Below are 14768 nucleotides of genomic sequence, written 5' to 3'. Positions count from 1 at the left end.
CAGTGTAGAGGGAGTTCTATCCTGTATCTAACCCCATACTGTAACTGTCCTGGGAGTGTTTGATGGGGACATTGTGGCAGGGGCTTTACTCTGTATCTAACCCCGTGCTGTACCTGTCCTGGGAGTGTTTGATGGGGACAGTGTAGAGGGAGATTTACTATGTATCGAACCCCGTGTTGTACCTGTCCTGGGAGTGTCTGATGGGGCCAGTGTCAAGGGAGCTTTACTCTGTATCTAACCCCATGCAGTACCTGTCCTGGGAGTGTTTGATGGCGACAGTGTAGAGGAAGCTTTACTGTGTATCTAAGCCCGTGCTGTACCTGTCCTAGGAGTGTTTGATGGGAACAGTGTAGAGGGAGCTTTACTCTGTATCTTACCCCGTGCTGTACCTGTCCCGGGAATGTTTGATGGAGACAGTGTTGAGGGAGCTTTACTCTGCATCTAACCCTGTGCTGTACCTGTCCTGGGAGTGTTTGATGGGGACTGTGTCGAGGGAGATTTACTCAGTACCTAACCCCGTGCTGCCCTGTCCTGGGAGTGTTTGATGGGGACAGTGTAGAGGGAGCTTTACTCTGTATCTAACCCCGTGCTGTACCTGTCCTGGGAGTGTTTGAGGGGGACAGTGTCGAGGGAGCTATACTCTGTATCTAACCCCGTGCTGTACCTGTCCTGGGAGTGTTTGATGGGGACTGTGTTGAGGGAGATTTACCCTGTATCTAACCCCGTGCTGTACCTGTCCTGAGAGCATTTAATGGGGACAGTGTAGAGGGAATTCTACTCTGTATCTTATCCCGTGCTGTACCTGTCCTTGGAGAGATTGATGGGGACAGTGTAGAGGGAGTTCTATCCTGTATCTAACCCCATACTGTAACTGTCCTGGGAGTGTTTGAAGGGGACAGTGTGGCAGGGGCTTTACTCTGTATCTAACCCCGTGCTGTACCTGTCCTGGGAGTGTTTGATGGGGACAGTGTAGAGGGAGATTTACTATGTATCGAACCCCGTGTTGTACCTGTCCTGGGAGTGTTTCATGGGGACAGTGTAGAGGGAGATTTACTATGTATCGAACCCCGTGCTGTACCTGTCCTGGGAGTTTTTGATGGGGACAGTGTAGAGGGAGCTTTACTCTGTATCTTAGCCCGTGCTTTACCTGTCCTGGGAGTGTTTGATGGGATAGTGTAGAGGGAGTTTTAACCTGTATCTAACCCCATACTGTACCGGTCCTGGGAGTGTTTGATGGGGACAGTGTAGCGGGGGCTTTAGTCTGTATCTAACGCCCTTCTGTACCTGTCCTGGGAGTGTTTGATGGGGAAAGTTTAGATGGAGCTTTACTCTGTATCTCACCCCGTGCTGTACCTGTCCTGGGAGTGCTTGATGGGGACAGTGTAGAGGGAGATTTACTATGTATCGAACCCCGTGCTGTACCTGTCCTGGGAGTGTTTAATGGGGACAGTGTAGAGGGAGTTCTACTCTGTATCTTATCCCGTGCTGTACCTGTCCTGGGAGTGTTTGATGGGACAGTGTAGAGGGAGTTTTAACCTGTATCTAACCCCATACTGTACCGGGCCTGGGAGTGTTTGATGGGGACAGTGTAGCGGGGGCTTTAGTCTGTATCTAACGCCCTTCTGTACCTGTCCTGGGAGTGTTTGATGGGGACAGTGTAGAGGGAGATTTACTGTGTATCTAACCCTGTGCTGTACCTGTCCTGGGAGTGTTTGATGGGGACTGTGTTGAGGGAGCTTTACTCAGTATCTAACCCCGTGCTGCCCTGTCCTGGGAGTGTTTGATGGGGACAGTGTAGAGGGAGCTTTACTCTGTATCTAACCCCGTGCTGTACCTGTCCTGGGAGTGTTTGAGGGGGACAGTGTCGAGGGAGCTATACTCTGTATCTAACCCCGTGCTGTACCTGTCCTGGGAGTGTTTGATGGGGACTGTGTTGAGGGAGCTTTACTCTGTATCTAACCCCGTGCTGTACCTGTCCTGAGAGCATTTAATGGGGACAGTGTAGAGGGAGTTCTACTCTGTATCTTATCCCGTGCTGTACCTGTCCTTGGAGAGATTGATGGGGACAGTGTAGAGGGAGTTCTATCCTGTATCTAACCCCATACTGTAACTGTCCTGGGAGTGTTTGATGGGGACAGTGTGGCAGGGGCTTTACTCTGTATCTAACCCCGTGCTGTACCTGTCCTGGGAGTGTTTGATGGGGACAGTGTAGAGGGAGATTTACTGTGTATCGAACCCCGTGTTGTACCTGTCCTGGGAGTGTTTGATGGCGACAGTGTAGAGGAAGCTTTACTGTGTATCTAAGCCCGTGCTGTACCTGTCCTAGGAGTGTTTGATGGGAACAGTGTAGAGGGAGCTTTACTCTGTATCTTACCCCGTGCTGTACCTGTCCCGGGAATGTTTGATGGAGACAGTGTTGAGGGAGCTTTACTCTGCATCTAACCCTGTGCTGTACCTGTCCTGGGAGTGTTTGATGGGGACTGTGTCGAGGGAGCTTTACTCAGTATCTAACCCCGTGCTGCCCTGTCCTGGGAGTGTTTGATGGGGACAGTGTAGAGGGAGCTTTACTCTGTATCTAACCCCGTGCTGTACCTGTCCTGGGAGTGTTTGAGGGGGACAGTGTCGAGGGAGCTATACTCTGTATCTAACCCCGTGCTGTACCTGTCCTGGGAGTGTTTGATGGGGACTGTGTTGAGGGAGCTTTACCCTGTATCTAACCCCGTGCTGTACCTGTCCTGAGAGCATTTAATGGGGACAGTGTAGAGGGAATTCTACTCTGTATCTTATCCCGTGCTGTACCTGTCCTTGGAGAGATTGATGGGGACAGTGTAGAGGGAGTTCTATCCTGTATCTAACCCCATACTGTAACTGTCCTGGGAGTGTTTGATGGGGACAGTGTGGCAGGGGCTTTACTCTGTATCTAACCCCGTGCTGTACCTGTCCTGGGAGTGTTTGATGGGGACAGTGTAGAGGGAGATTTACTATGTATCGAACCCCGTGTTGTACCTGTCCTGGGAGTGTTTAATGGGGACAGTGTAGAGGGAGATTTACTATGTATCGAACCCCGTGCTGTACCTGTCCTGGGAGTTTTTGATGGGGGCAGTGTAGAGGGAGCTTTACTCTGTATCTTAGCCCGTGCTTTACCTGTCCTGGGAGTGTTTGATGGGACAGTGTAGAGGGAGTTTTAACCTGTATCTAACCCCATACTGTACCGGTCCTGGGAGTGTTTGATGGGGACAGTGTAGCGGGGGCTTTAGTCTGTATCTAACGCCCTTCTGTACCTGTCCTGGGAGTGTTTGATGGGGAAAGTTTAGATGGAGCTTTACTCTGTATCTCACCCCGTGCTGTACCTGTCCTGGGAGTGCTTGATGGGGACAGTGTAGAGGGAGATTTACCATGTATCGAACCCCGTGCTGTACCTGTCCTGGGAGTGTTTAATGGGGACAGTGTAGAGGGAGTTCTACTCTGTATCTTGTCCCGTGCTGTACCTGTCCTGGGAGTGTTTGATGGGACAGTGTAGAGGGAGTTTTAACCTGTATCTAACCCCATACTGTACCGGGCCTGGGAGTGTTTGATGGGGACAGTGTAGCGGGGGCTTTAGTCTGTATCTAACGCCCTTCTGTACCTGTCCTGGGAGTGTTTGATGGGGACAGTGTAGAGGGAGATTTACTGTGTATCTAACCCCGTGCTGTTCCTGTCCCGGGAGTGTTTGATGGGGACAGTGTTGAGGGAGCTTTACTCTGTATCTAACCCTGTGCTGTACCTGTTCTGGGAGTGCTTGATGGGGAAAGTGTAGATGGAGCTTTACTCTGTTAGTAACCCGGTGCTGTAACTCTCCTGGGAGAGTTTGATGGGGACAGTGTCGAGGGCGTTTTACTCTGTATCTTATCCAGTGCTGTACCTGTCCTGTGAGTGTTTGATGGGGACAGTGTCGAGGGAGCTTTACTCTGTATCTAACCGCATGCAGTACCTGTCCTGGGAGTGTTTGATGGCGACAGTGTAGAGGAAGCTTTACTGTGTATCTAACCCCGTGCTGTACCTGTCCTAGGAGTGTTTGATGGGAACAGTGTTGAGGGAGCTTTACTCTGCATCTAACCCCGTGCTGTACCTGTCCTGGGAGTGTTTGATGGGAACAGTGTTGAGGGAGCTTTACTCTGTATCTAACCCTGTGCTGTACCTGTCCTGGGAGTGTTTGATGGGGACAGTGTCGAGGGCGTTTTACTCTGTATCTTATCCAGTGCTGTACCTGTCCTGTGAGTGTCTGATGGGGACAGTGTCGAGGGAGCTTTACTCAATATCTAACCGCATGCAGTACCTGTCCTGGGAGTGTTTGATGGCGACAGTGTAGAGGAAGCTTTACTGTGTATCTAACCCCGTGCTGTACCTGTCCTGGGAGTGTGTGATGGGGACAGTGTCGAGGGAGCTTTACTCTGTATCTAACCCCATGCTGTACCTGTCCTGGGTGTTTTTGATGGGGACAGTGTTCCGGGAGCTTTACTCTGTATCTTACCCCATGCTGTACCTGTCCTGGGAGTGTTTGATGGGGACAGTGTAGAGCGAGCTTTACTCTGTATCTTACCCCATGCTGTACCTGTCCTGGGTGTTTTTGTTGGGGACAGTGTCGAGGGAGCTTTACTCTGTATCTAACCCCGTGCTGTACCTGTCCTGTGAGTGTTTGATGGCGATAGTGTCGAGGAAGCTTTGCTGTGTATCTAACCCCGTGCTGTACCTGTCCTAGGAGTGTTTGATGGGAACAGTTTAGAGGGAGCTTTACTCTGTATCTTACCCCATGCTGTACGTGTCCTGGGTGTTTTTGATGGGGACAGTGTCGAGGGAGCTTTACTCTGTATCTAACCCCGTGCTGTACCTGTCCTGGGAGTGTTTGATGGGGACAGTGTAGAGGGAGCTTTTCTCTGTATCTAACCCCGTGCTGTACATGTCCTGGGAGTGTTTGATGGCGGCAGTGTAGAGGGAGCTTTACTCTGTATCTTACACCGTGCTGTACCTGTCCTGGTAGTGTTTGATGGGGACAGTGTAGAGGGAGCTTTACTCTGTATCTAACCCCGTGCTGTACCTGTCCAGGGAGTTTTTGATGGGGACAGTGTAGTGGGAGCTTTACTCTGTATCTAACTCCGTGCTGTACCTGTCCTGGGAGTGTTTGATGGGGACAGTGTAGAGTGAGCTTTACTCTGTATATTACCCCATGCTGTACCTGTCCTGGGAGTGTTTTATGGGGACAGTGTAGAGGGAGTTTAAACTGTATCTAACCCTATACTGTACCTGTCCTGGGAATGTTACATGGGTACCATGTAGAGGGAGCTTAACTCTGGATCCAGCGCCGTGCTGTACCTGTCCTGGGAGTGTTTGATGGGGACAGTGCAGAGGGAGCTTCACTCTGTATCTAACCCCATGCTGGTCCAGTCCTGGGACTGTTTGATGGGGACAGTGTAGAGGGAGCTTTACAGTGTATCTAACCCTGTGCTGTCCCTGTCCTGGGCGTGTTTGATGGGGACAGTGTAGAGGGAGCTTTACTCTGTATCTAACCCCGCGCTGTCCCTGTCCTGGGAGTGTTTGATGGGCACAGTGTAGAGGTTGCTTTACTCTGTATCTGACCCCGCGCTGTACCTGTCCTGGGAGTGTTTGATGGGGACAGTGTAGAGGGAGATTTACTCTGTATCTAACCCCGTGCTGTACCTGTCGTGGGAGTGTTTGATGCGGACAGTGTAGAGGGAGCTTTACTCTGTTAGTAACACGGTGCTGTACCTGCCCTGGGAGTATTTGATGGGGACTGTGTCGAGGGAGCATTCCTCTGTATCTAACCCCGTGCTGTATCTGTCCTGGGAGCGTTTAATGGGGATAGTGTGGAGGGAGCTCTACTCTGTGTCTTACCCTGTGGTGTACCTGTCCTGGGAGTGTTTGATGGGGACAGTGTAGAGGGAGCTCTACTGTGTATCTAACCCCGTGCTGTACCTGTCCTGGGAGTGTTTGATGGGGACAGTGTAGAGTAGACTTTACCCTGTATCTTACCCCGTGCTGTACATGTCCTGGGAGTGTTTGATGGCGACAGTGTAGAGGGCCATTTACTGTGTATCTAACCCCGTGCTGTACCTGTCCTGGGAGTGTTTGATGGGGACAGTGTAGAGGGAGCTTTACTCTGTATTTTACCCCATGCTGTACCTGTCCTGGGAGTGTTTGATGGGGACAGTGTAGAGGGAGCTTTACTCAGTATCTAACACCGTGCTGTACCTATCCAGGGAGTGTTTGATGGGGACAGTGTAGAGGGAGCTTTTTTCTGTGTAGCGCACCAAGACTCCGTGAGACGAATAGAGTGAAGTCGATGAGGCTTTATTAAGCGTGTCTGTTCCCCCGAAGCTCAATAGTAGACTGGCCTGCGGGGGAGGACTCGGGCTTCTTATACTCAGCCTTCAGGGCGGAGCTAGTTGTCAACGGCCAACCAGGACCCGGGATCTGTCAGCCAATGACATTAGGGCTTCCAGTCCCACATGACCCCCAATACATACTACCACACTCTGTTTCTAACCCCGTGCTGTACCTGTCATGGGAGTGTTTGATGGGGACATTGTAGAGGGAGCTTTACTCTGTATCTAACCCCATGCAGTACCTTTCCTGGGAGTGTTTGATGGCGAAAGTGTAGATGAAGCTTTACTGTGTATCTAACCCCGTGCAGTACCTGTCCTAGGAATGTTTGATGGGAACAGTTTAGAGGGAGCTTTACTCTGTATCTTACCCCATGCTGTACCTGTCCTGGGAGTGTTTGATGGGGACAGTGTCGAGGGAGCTTTACTCTGTATCTAACCCCATGCTGTACCTGTCCTGGGTGTTTTTGATGGGGACAGTGTTCCGGGAGCTTTACTCTGTATCTTACCCCATGCTGTACCTGTCCTGGGAGTGTTTGATGGGGACAATGTAGAGGTAGCTTTACTCTGTATCTTACCCCATGCTGTACCTGTCCCGGGTGTTTTTGATGGGGACAGTGTCGAGGGAGCTTTACTCTGTATCTAACCCCGTGCTGTACCTGTCCTGTGAGTGTTTGATGGCGATAGTGTCGAGGAAGCTTTTCTCTGTATCTAACCCCGTGCTGTACATGTCCTGGGAGTGTTTGATGGAGGCAGTGTAGAGGGAGCTTTACTCTGTATCTTACACCGTGCTGTACCTGTCCTGGGAGTGTTTGATGGGGACAGTGTAGAGGGAGCTTTACTCTGTATATTACCCCATGCTGTACCTGTCCTGGGAGTGTTTTATGGGGACAGTGTAGAGGGAGTTTAAACTGTATCTAACCCTATACTGTACCTGTCCTGGGAATGTTACATGGGTACCATGTAGAGGGAGCTTTACTCTGGATCCAGCGCCGTGCTGTACCTGTCCTGGGAGTGTTTGATGGGTACAGTGCAGAGGGAGCTTCACTCTGTATCTAACCCCATGCTGGTCCAGTCCTGGGACTGTTTGATGGGGACAGTGTAGAGGGAGCTTTACAGTGTATCTAACCCTGTGCTGTCCCTGTCCTGGGCGTGTTTGATGGGGACAGTGTAGAGGGAGCTTTACTCTGTATCTAACCCCGCGCTGTCCCTGTCCTGGTAGTGTTTGATGGGCACAGTGTAGAGGTTGCTTTACTCTGTATCTAACCCCGCGCTGTACCTGTCCTGGGAGTGTTTGATGGGGACAGTGTAGAGGGAGATTTACTCTGTATCTAACCCCGTGCTGTACCTGTCGTGGGAGTGTTTGATGCGGACAGTGTAGAGGGAGCTTTACTCTGTTAGTAACACGGTGCTGTACCTGCCCTGGGAGTATTTGATGGGGACTGTGTCGAGGGAGCATTCCTCTGTATCTAACCCCGTGCTGTATCTGTCCTGGGAGCGTTTAATGGGGATAGTGTGGAGGGAGCTCTACTCTGTATCTTACCCTGTGGTGTACCTGTCCTGGGAGTGTTTGATGGGGACAGTGTAGAGGGAGCTCTACTGTGTATCTAACCCCGTGCTGTACCTGTCCTGGGAGTGTTTGATGGGGACAGTGTAGAGTAGACTTTACCCTGTATCTTACCCCGTGCTGTACATGTCCTGGGAGTGTTTGATGGCGACAGTGTAGAGGGCCATTTACTGTGTATCTAACCCCGTGCTGTACCTGTCCTGGGAGTGTTTGATGGGGACAGTGTAGAGGAAGCTTTACTCTGTATTTTACCCCATGCTGTACCTGTCCTGGGAGTGTTTGATGGGGACAGTGTAGAGGGAGCTTTACTCAGTATCTAACACCGTGCTGTACCTGTCCGGGGAGTGTTTGATGGGGACAGTGTAGAGGGAGCTTTTTTCTGTGTAGCGCACCAAGACTCCGTGAGACGAATAGAGTGAAGTCGATGAGGCTTTATTAAGCGTGTCTGTTCCCCCGAAGCTCAATAGTAGACTGGCCTGCGGGGGAGGACTCCGGCATCTTATACTCAGCCTTCAGGGCGGAGCTAGTTGTCAACGGCCAACCAGGACCCGGGATCTGTCAGCCAATGACATTAGGGCTTCCAGTCCCACATGACCCCCAATACATACTACCACACTCTGTTTCTAACCCCGTGCTGTACCTGTCATGGGAGTGTTTGATGGGGACATTGTAGAGGGAGCTTTACTCTGTATCTAACCCCGTGCTGTACCTGTCCTGTGAGTGTTTGATGGGGACAGTGTTGAGCGAGCTTTATTCTGTATCTAACCCTGTGCTGTACCTGTGCTGGGAGTGTTTATTGGGGACAGTGTAGAGGGAGCTTTACTCTGTATCTAACCCCGTGCTGTACCTGTCCTGGGAGTGTTTGAGGGGGACAGTGTCGAGGGAGCTTTACTCTGTATCTAACCCCGTGCTGTACCTGTCCTGGGAGTGTTTGATGGGGACAGTGTCGAGGGAGCTTTACTCTGTATCTGACCCCGTGCTGTACCTGTCCTGGGAGCATTTAATGGGAACAGTGTAGAGGGAGCTTTACTCTGTATCTAACCCCGTGCTGTACCTGTCCTGGGAGTGTTTGAGGGGGACAGTGTCGAGGGAGCTTTACTCTGTATCTAACCCCGTGCTGTACCTGTCCTGGGAGTGATTGAGGGGGACAGTGTCGAGGGAGCTTTACTCTGTATCTAACCCCGTGCTGTACCTGTCCTGGGAGTGTTTGATGGGGACAGTGTAGAGGGAGCTTTACTCTGTATCTAACCCCGTGCTGTACCTGTCCTGGGAGTGTTTGATGCGGACAGTGTAGAGGGAGCTTTACTCTGTATCTAACCCCGTGCTGTACCTGTCCTTGGAGTGTTTGATGGGGACAGTGTAGAGGGAGATTTACTGTGTATCAAACCCTGTGCTGTACCTGTCCTGGGAGTGTTTGATGGGGACAGTGTAGAGGGAGCTTTACTCTTTATCTAACCCTGTGCTGTACCTGTCCTGGGAGAGTTTGATGGGGACAGTGTCGAGGGAGTTCTACTCTGTATCTTATCCCGTGCTGTACCTGTCCTGGGATTGTTTGATGGGGACAGTGTCTAGGGAGCTTTACTCTGTATCTAACCCAGTGCAGTACCTGTCCTGGGTGTGTTTAATGGCGACAGTGTAGAGGAAGCTTTACTGTGTATCTAACCCCGTGCTGTACCTGTCCTAGGAGTGTTTGATGGGAACAGTGTAGAGGGAGCTTCACTCTGTATCTAACCCCGTGCTGTACCTGTCCTGGGTGTTTTTGATGGGGACCGTGTTCAGGGAGCTTTACTCTGTATCTAACCCTGTGCTGTACCTGTCCTGGGAGTGTTTGATGGGTACAGTGTTCAGGGAGCTTTACTCTGTATCTAACCCTGTGCTGTACCTGTCCTGGGAGTGTTTGAGGGGGACAGTGTCGAGGGAGCTTTACTCTGTATCTAACCCCGTGCTGTACCTGTCCTGGGAATGTTTGATGGGGACAGTGTCGAGGGAGCTTTACTCTGTATCTAACCCCGTGCTGTACCTGTCCTGGGAATGTTTGATGGGGACAGTGTCGAGGGAGCTTTACTCTGTATCTAACCCCGTGCTGTACCTGTCCTGTGAGTGTTTGATGGGGACAGTGTTGAGCGAGCTTTATTCTGTATCTAACCCTGTGCTGTACCTGTGCTGGGAGTGTTTATTGGGGACAGTGTAGAGGGAGCTTTACTCTGTATCTAACCCCGTGCTGTACCTGTCCTGGGAGTGTTTGAGGGGGACAGTGTCGAGGGAGCTTTACTCTGTATCTAACCCCGTGCTGTACCTGTCCTGGGAGTGTTTGATGGGGACAGTGTCGAGGGAGCTTTACTCTGTATCTGACCCCGTGCTGTACCTGTCCTGGGAGCATTTAATGGGAACAGTGTAGAGGGAGCTTTACTCTGTATCTAACCCCGTGCTGTACCTGTCCTGGGAGTGTTTGAGGGGGACAGTGTCGAGGGAGCTTTACTCTGTATCTAACCCCGTGCTGTACCTGTCCTGGGAGTGATTGAGGGGGACAGTGTCGAGGGAGCTTTACTCTGTATCTAACCCCGTGCTGTACCTGTCCTGGGAGTGTTTGATGGGGACAGTGTAGAGGGAGCTTTACTCTGTATCTAACCCCGTGCTGTACCTGTCCTGGGAGTGTTTGATGCGGACAGTGTAGAGGGAGCTTTACTCTGTATCTAACCCCGTGCTGTACCTGTCCTTGGAGTGTTTGATGGGGACAGTGTAGAGGGAGATTTACTGTGTATCAAACCCTGTGCTGTACCTGTCCTGGGAGTGTTTGATGGGGACAGTGTAGAGGGAGCTTTACTCTTTATCTAACCCTGTGCTGTACCTGTCCTGGGAGAGTTTGATGGGGACAGTGTCGAGGGAGTTCTACTCTGTATCTTATCCCGTGCTGTACCTGTCCTGGGATTGTTTGATGGGGACAGTGTCTAGGGAGCTTTACTCTGTATCTAACCCAGTGCAGTACCTGTCCTGGGTGTGTTTAATGGCGACAGTGTAGAGGAAGCTTTACTGTGTATCTAACCCCGTGCTGTACCTGTCCTAGGAGTGTTTGATGGGAACAGTGTAGAGGGAGCTTCACTCTGTATCTAACCCCGTGCTGTACCTGTCCTGGGTGTTTTTGATGGGGACCGTGTTCAGGGAGCTTTACTCTGTATCTAACCCTGTGCTGTACCTGTCCTGGGAGTGTTTGATGGGTACAGTGTTCAGGGAGCTTTACTCTGTATCTAACCCTGTGCTGTACCTGTCCTGGGAGTGTTTGAGGGGGACAGTGTCGAGGGAGCTTTACTCTGTATCTAACCCCGTGCTGTACCTGTCCTGGGAATGTTTGATGGGGACAGTGTCGAGGGAGCTTTACTCTGTATCTAACCCCGTGCTGTACCTGTCCTGGGAGTGTTTGATGGGGACAGTGTAGAGTAGACTTTACCCTGTATCTAACCCCGTGCTGTACATGTCCTGGGAGTGTTTGATGGCGACACTGTAGAGGGCCATTTTCTATCTATCTAACCCCATGCTGTACCTGTCCTGGGAGTGTTTGATGGGGACAGTGTAGAGGGAGCTTTATTCTGTATCTTACCCCATGCTGTACCTGTCCTGGGAGTGTTTGATGGGGACAGTGTAGAGGGAGTTTAAACTGTATCTAACCTTATACTGTACCTGTCCTGGGAATGTTTGATGGGTACCGTGTAGAGGGAGCTTTACTCTGTATCTAACCCCGTGCTGTACCTGTCCTGGGAGTGTTTGATGGGGACAGTGTAGAGAGAGATTTACTCTGTATCTAACTCCGTGCTGTTACTGTCCCGGGAGTGTTTGATGGGGACATTGTGGAGGGAGTTTTACTCTGTATCTAATCCCGTGTCTATTCCCGAATCCTAGATCGGATTCTGACGGGATTCGGAGGCAGTGAACCCAGGGAGGTCACCGGTTATGTGTCCGGCTGGGGAGTCACTGAACGAGGCCAGCCACCCATTCATCTAAATTATGGCCTCATTTCTATTAAGGTAACTGCTTTCAACGTGAGTAACAATTGATTGGTGAGAGGCAGCACCGAGGCCGTTCTGTCCCTCTCCCCTGTGCTGTCCCTCCGGTGGAACTGTCCAATTGATCAAACTCCACCCCCCCCACTGCTCTCCCCCCGCTCTCTCCTACTGCCCCCACTGCTCTCCCCCCCAACCCGCGCTCCCCTCTCCTCCCCCAATCACCTTCAATCTGTGTCCCTCAGGTTTCCGTCACTGTGAACAGTTTCTCCTCATTGACTCTCTCAGAGACCCTTCCTGATTCCCAAACGCCTCGGTTCAATCCCCACCTGAGCCTTTCCTGCTCCCAGGAGAACCATCCCAGCTCCTCTACTCTCCACAACAACTGCAGCCCCCTCCTGCCCGGGATGCGTACCGGGATATCGATCCCCGCACCCTCTCCTCGGGGTCACGACGCCCTTCCTGAAGTGTGGAGACCCGGACTTGGTGACACTTTGGAATCTTCATCGCGAGTCCGCATTCTCCCTCCTAGTCTGCCCCAGCCTTACTCAGATCCCTCCCTCACTCCTCCCGTCACTTACTCGTTGATACATTAATGGCTGAAGAATTCTCTCTCCCATACAGTCACGTGACCAGTGCCAGAAAGACGATCTCGATGACAGTCAGTTCTGTGCCAACGGAGATGGTGTTGATTCCTGTGCAGGTAAAACCCATCTTCACAAAGCAAATAATATTCCTCTGTGTGGTAGTCAGCACTGATGTATACATTGTATATATAGGATGTTGATGTAGGTGCTTTACGGTAAGGCCCCTGTACTACAGGTAAGGGGGTAGATCCCTGCCTGCTGGCTCCGCCCAGTAGGCGGAGTATAAATGTGTGTGCTCCCCGAACAGCAGCCATTTCGTAAGCAGCTGTAGGAGGCCACACATCTCTGTGTAATAAAGCCTCGATTACATTCTACTCTCGGCTCGTCATAATTGATAGTGCATCACTCTATCCAACGAACTCCAGATTCCCTCTCTGTCTCTATCCCTGCCTTACCCATTCTCCGCTCTCTCTATCCCACTCTTGCAGTATCTCCCCTCTCTCTATCCCTCTTTCCCCATCTCTCCTTTTTCTTTATCAGTCACCCCTCAGTCTCTCCCCTCTCTCTATACCACTCTACCCCAGCTAGCCCTGTCTCTATCCCTCTCTCCCCTCCCTATATTCCTCTCTCCCCGCAGTCACCCCTCTTTTTACCCCTCTCTCCAGCCCTCTTTCCTCTCCCTCTAACCATCTCTCCCCCCAGTCTCCCCCTCTTTCTATTTCTCTCTCCCCCCAGTCTGTCACCTTTCACTATCGTTCTCCCACAGTCTCTCCCCTCTCCCTACCACTCTCACCCCCAAACTCTCCCATCTCTCTATCCTTCCCTTCCCTCTCTCCCTCTCTCCCCATTCTCTCCGTGTCCTTACTCCAGTTTCTTCCCTCTCTCTATCCCTCACCCCAAAGTCTCTTCCCTCTCACTATCCCCCTCTCCCCTCGTCTCCTCCCTCTCACTATCCCCCTCTCCCCTAGTCTCCTCCCTCTCACTATCCCCCTCTCCCCTAGTCTCCTCCCCCTCTCTATCTGTCCCTCCCCTAGTCACCCCCCCTCTCTCTCTCTCTCTCTAACGCCCCCCCTCACAAGTCTGGATGCCCTCTCTCTAGCCCTCTCTCTCACAGTCTCCCCCTCTCACCCCCCCAGACTCTCACATATCTCTCTCCCTCTCGCACATGCTCTCCCCTCTCTCCACCCCTCTCTCCCACAGTCTCTCCCATCTCTCCATCCTTCCCTCCCCCCACCTCCCTCCCTCGTTTTCCCAGTTTCCTCTCTCTCTCCCACACTCCCCACTTTCTTCCCCCCTCTATCCCTCCCCCACAAGTCCCTCCCCTCCGACTATCACCCTCTTCCCCAGTCTCTCCCTCTCTCTATCCCTCTCCCCCCCAGTCTCTCCCTCTATCCCTCTCTCACCCAGTCTCCCATCACCCTCTCCCAGTCTGTCCCAGTCTCTATCCCTCTTTTTTTCGGCCTCCCCTCTCTCTATTGCTCTCCCTGCCTGTCACTTTTCTGCACAACCTCTCACCTGTCAATGTCTCTCTCTCTCTACCCCACTAGCCTTTCCCCTCTCGTTATCCCACTCACCGCCAGTCTCTCCCCTCTCTCTATCCCACTCACCGCCAGTCTCTCCCCTCTCTCTATCCCACTCACCGCCAGTCTCTCCCCTCTCTCTATCCCACTCACCGCCAGTCTCTCCCCTCTCTCTATCCCACTCACCGCCAGTCTCTCCCCTCTCTCTATCCCACTCACCGCCAGTCTCTCCCCTCTCTCTATCCCACTCACCGCCAGTCTCTCCCCTCTCTCTATCCCACTCACCCCCAGTCTCTCCCCTCTCTCTATCCCACTCACCCCCAGTCTCTCCCCTCTCTCTATCCCACTCACCCCCAGTCTCTCCCCTCTCTCTATCCCACTCACCCCCAGTCTCTCCCCTCTCTCTATCCCACTCACCCCCAGTCTCTCCCCTCTCTCTATCCCACTCACCACCAGTCTCTCCCCTCTCTCTATCCCACTCACCCCCAGTCTCTCCCCTCTCTCTATCCCACTCACCCCCAGTCTCTCCCCTCTCTCTATCCCACTCACCCCCAGTCTCTCCCCTCTCTCTATCCCACTCACCCCCAGTCTCTCCCCTCTCTCTATCCCACTCACCCCCAGTCTCTCCCCTCTCTCTATCCCACTCACCCCCAGTCTCTCCCCTCTCTCTATCCCACTCACCGCCAGTCTCTCCCCTCTCTCTATCCCACTCACCCCCAGTC

At 52.2% G+C, this 14768-nt stretch overlaps 1 protein-coding gene across 1 annotated transcript in view; it reads left to right on the top strand.

The window, feature by feature from the left end:
- LOC140395883 (complement factor B-like) overlaps positions 1 to 14768 on the top strand; it is a 684813-nt gene that overhangs the window by 654750 nt on the left and 15295 nt on the right. Inside the window, exons 14-15 of the mRNA XM_072483954.1 lie at positions 11839 to 11963; positions 12564 to 12642. Coding sequence (XP_072340055.1) covers positions 11839 to 11963; positions 12564 to 12642 — 204 coding nt within the window. The remainder of the gene's footprint in view (positions 1 to 11838; positions 11964 to 12563; positions 12643 to 14768) is intronic.

This window comes from Scyliorhinus torazame, chromosome 19 (genome assembly GCF_047496885.1).
Source record: "Scyliorhinus torazame isolate Kashiwa2021f chromosome 19, sScyTor2.1, whole genome shotgun sequence".
In the NCBI taxonomy this organism is placed as follows: Eukaryota; Metazoa; Chordata; class Chondrichthyes; order Carcharhiniformes; family Scyliorhinidae; genus Scyliorhinus; species Scyliorhinus torazame.
This window is presented reverse-complemented; position numbering and strand designations above follow the sequence as displayed.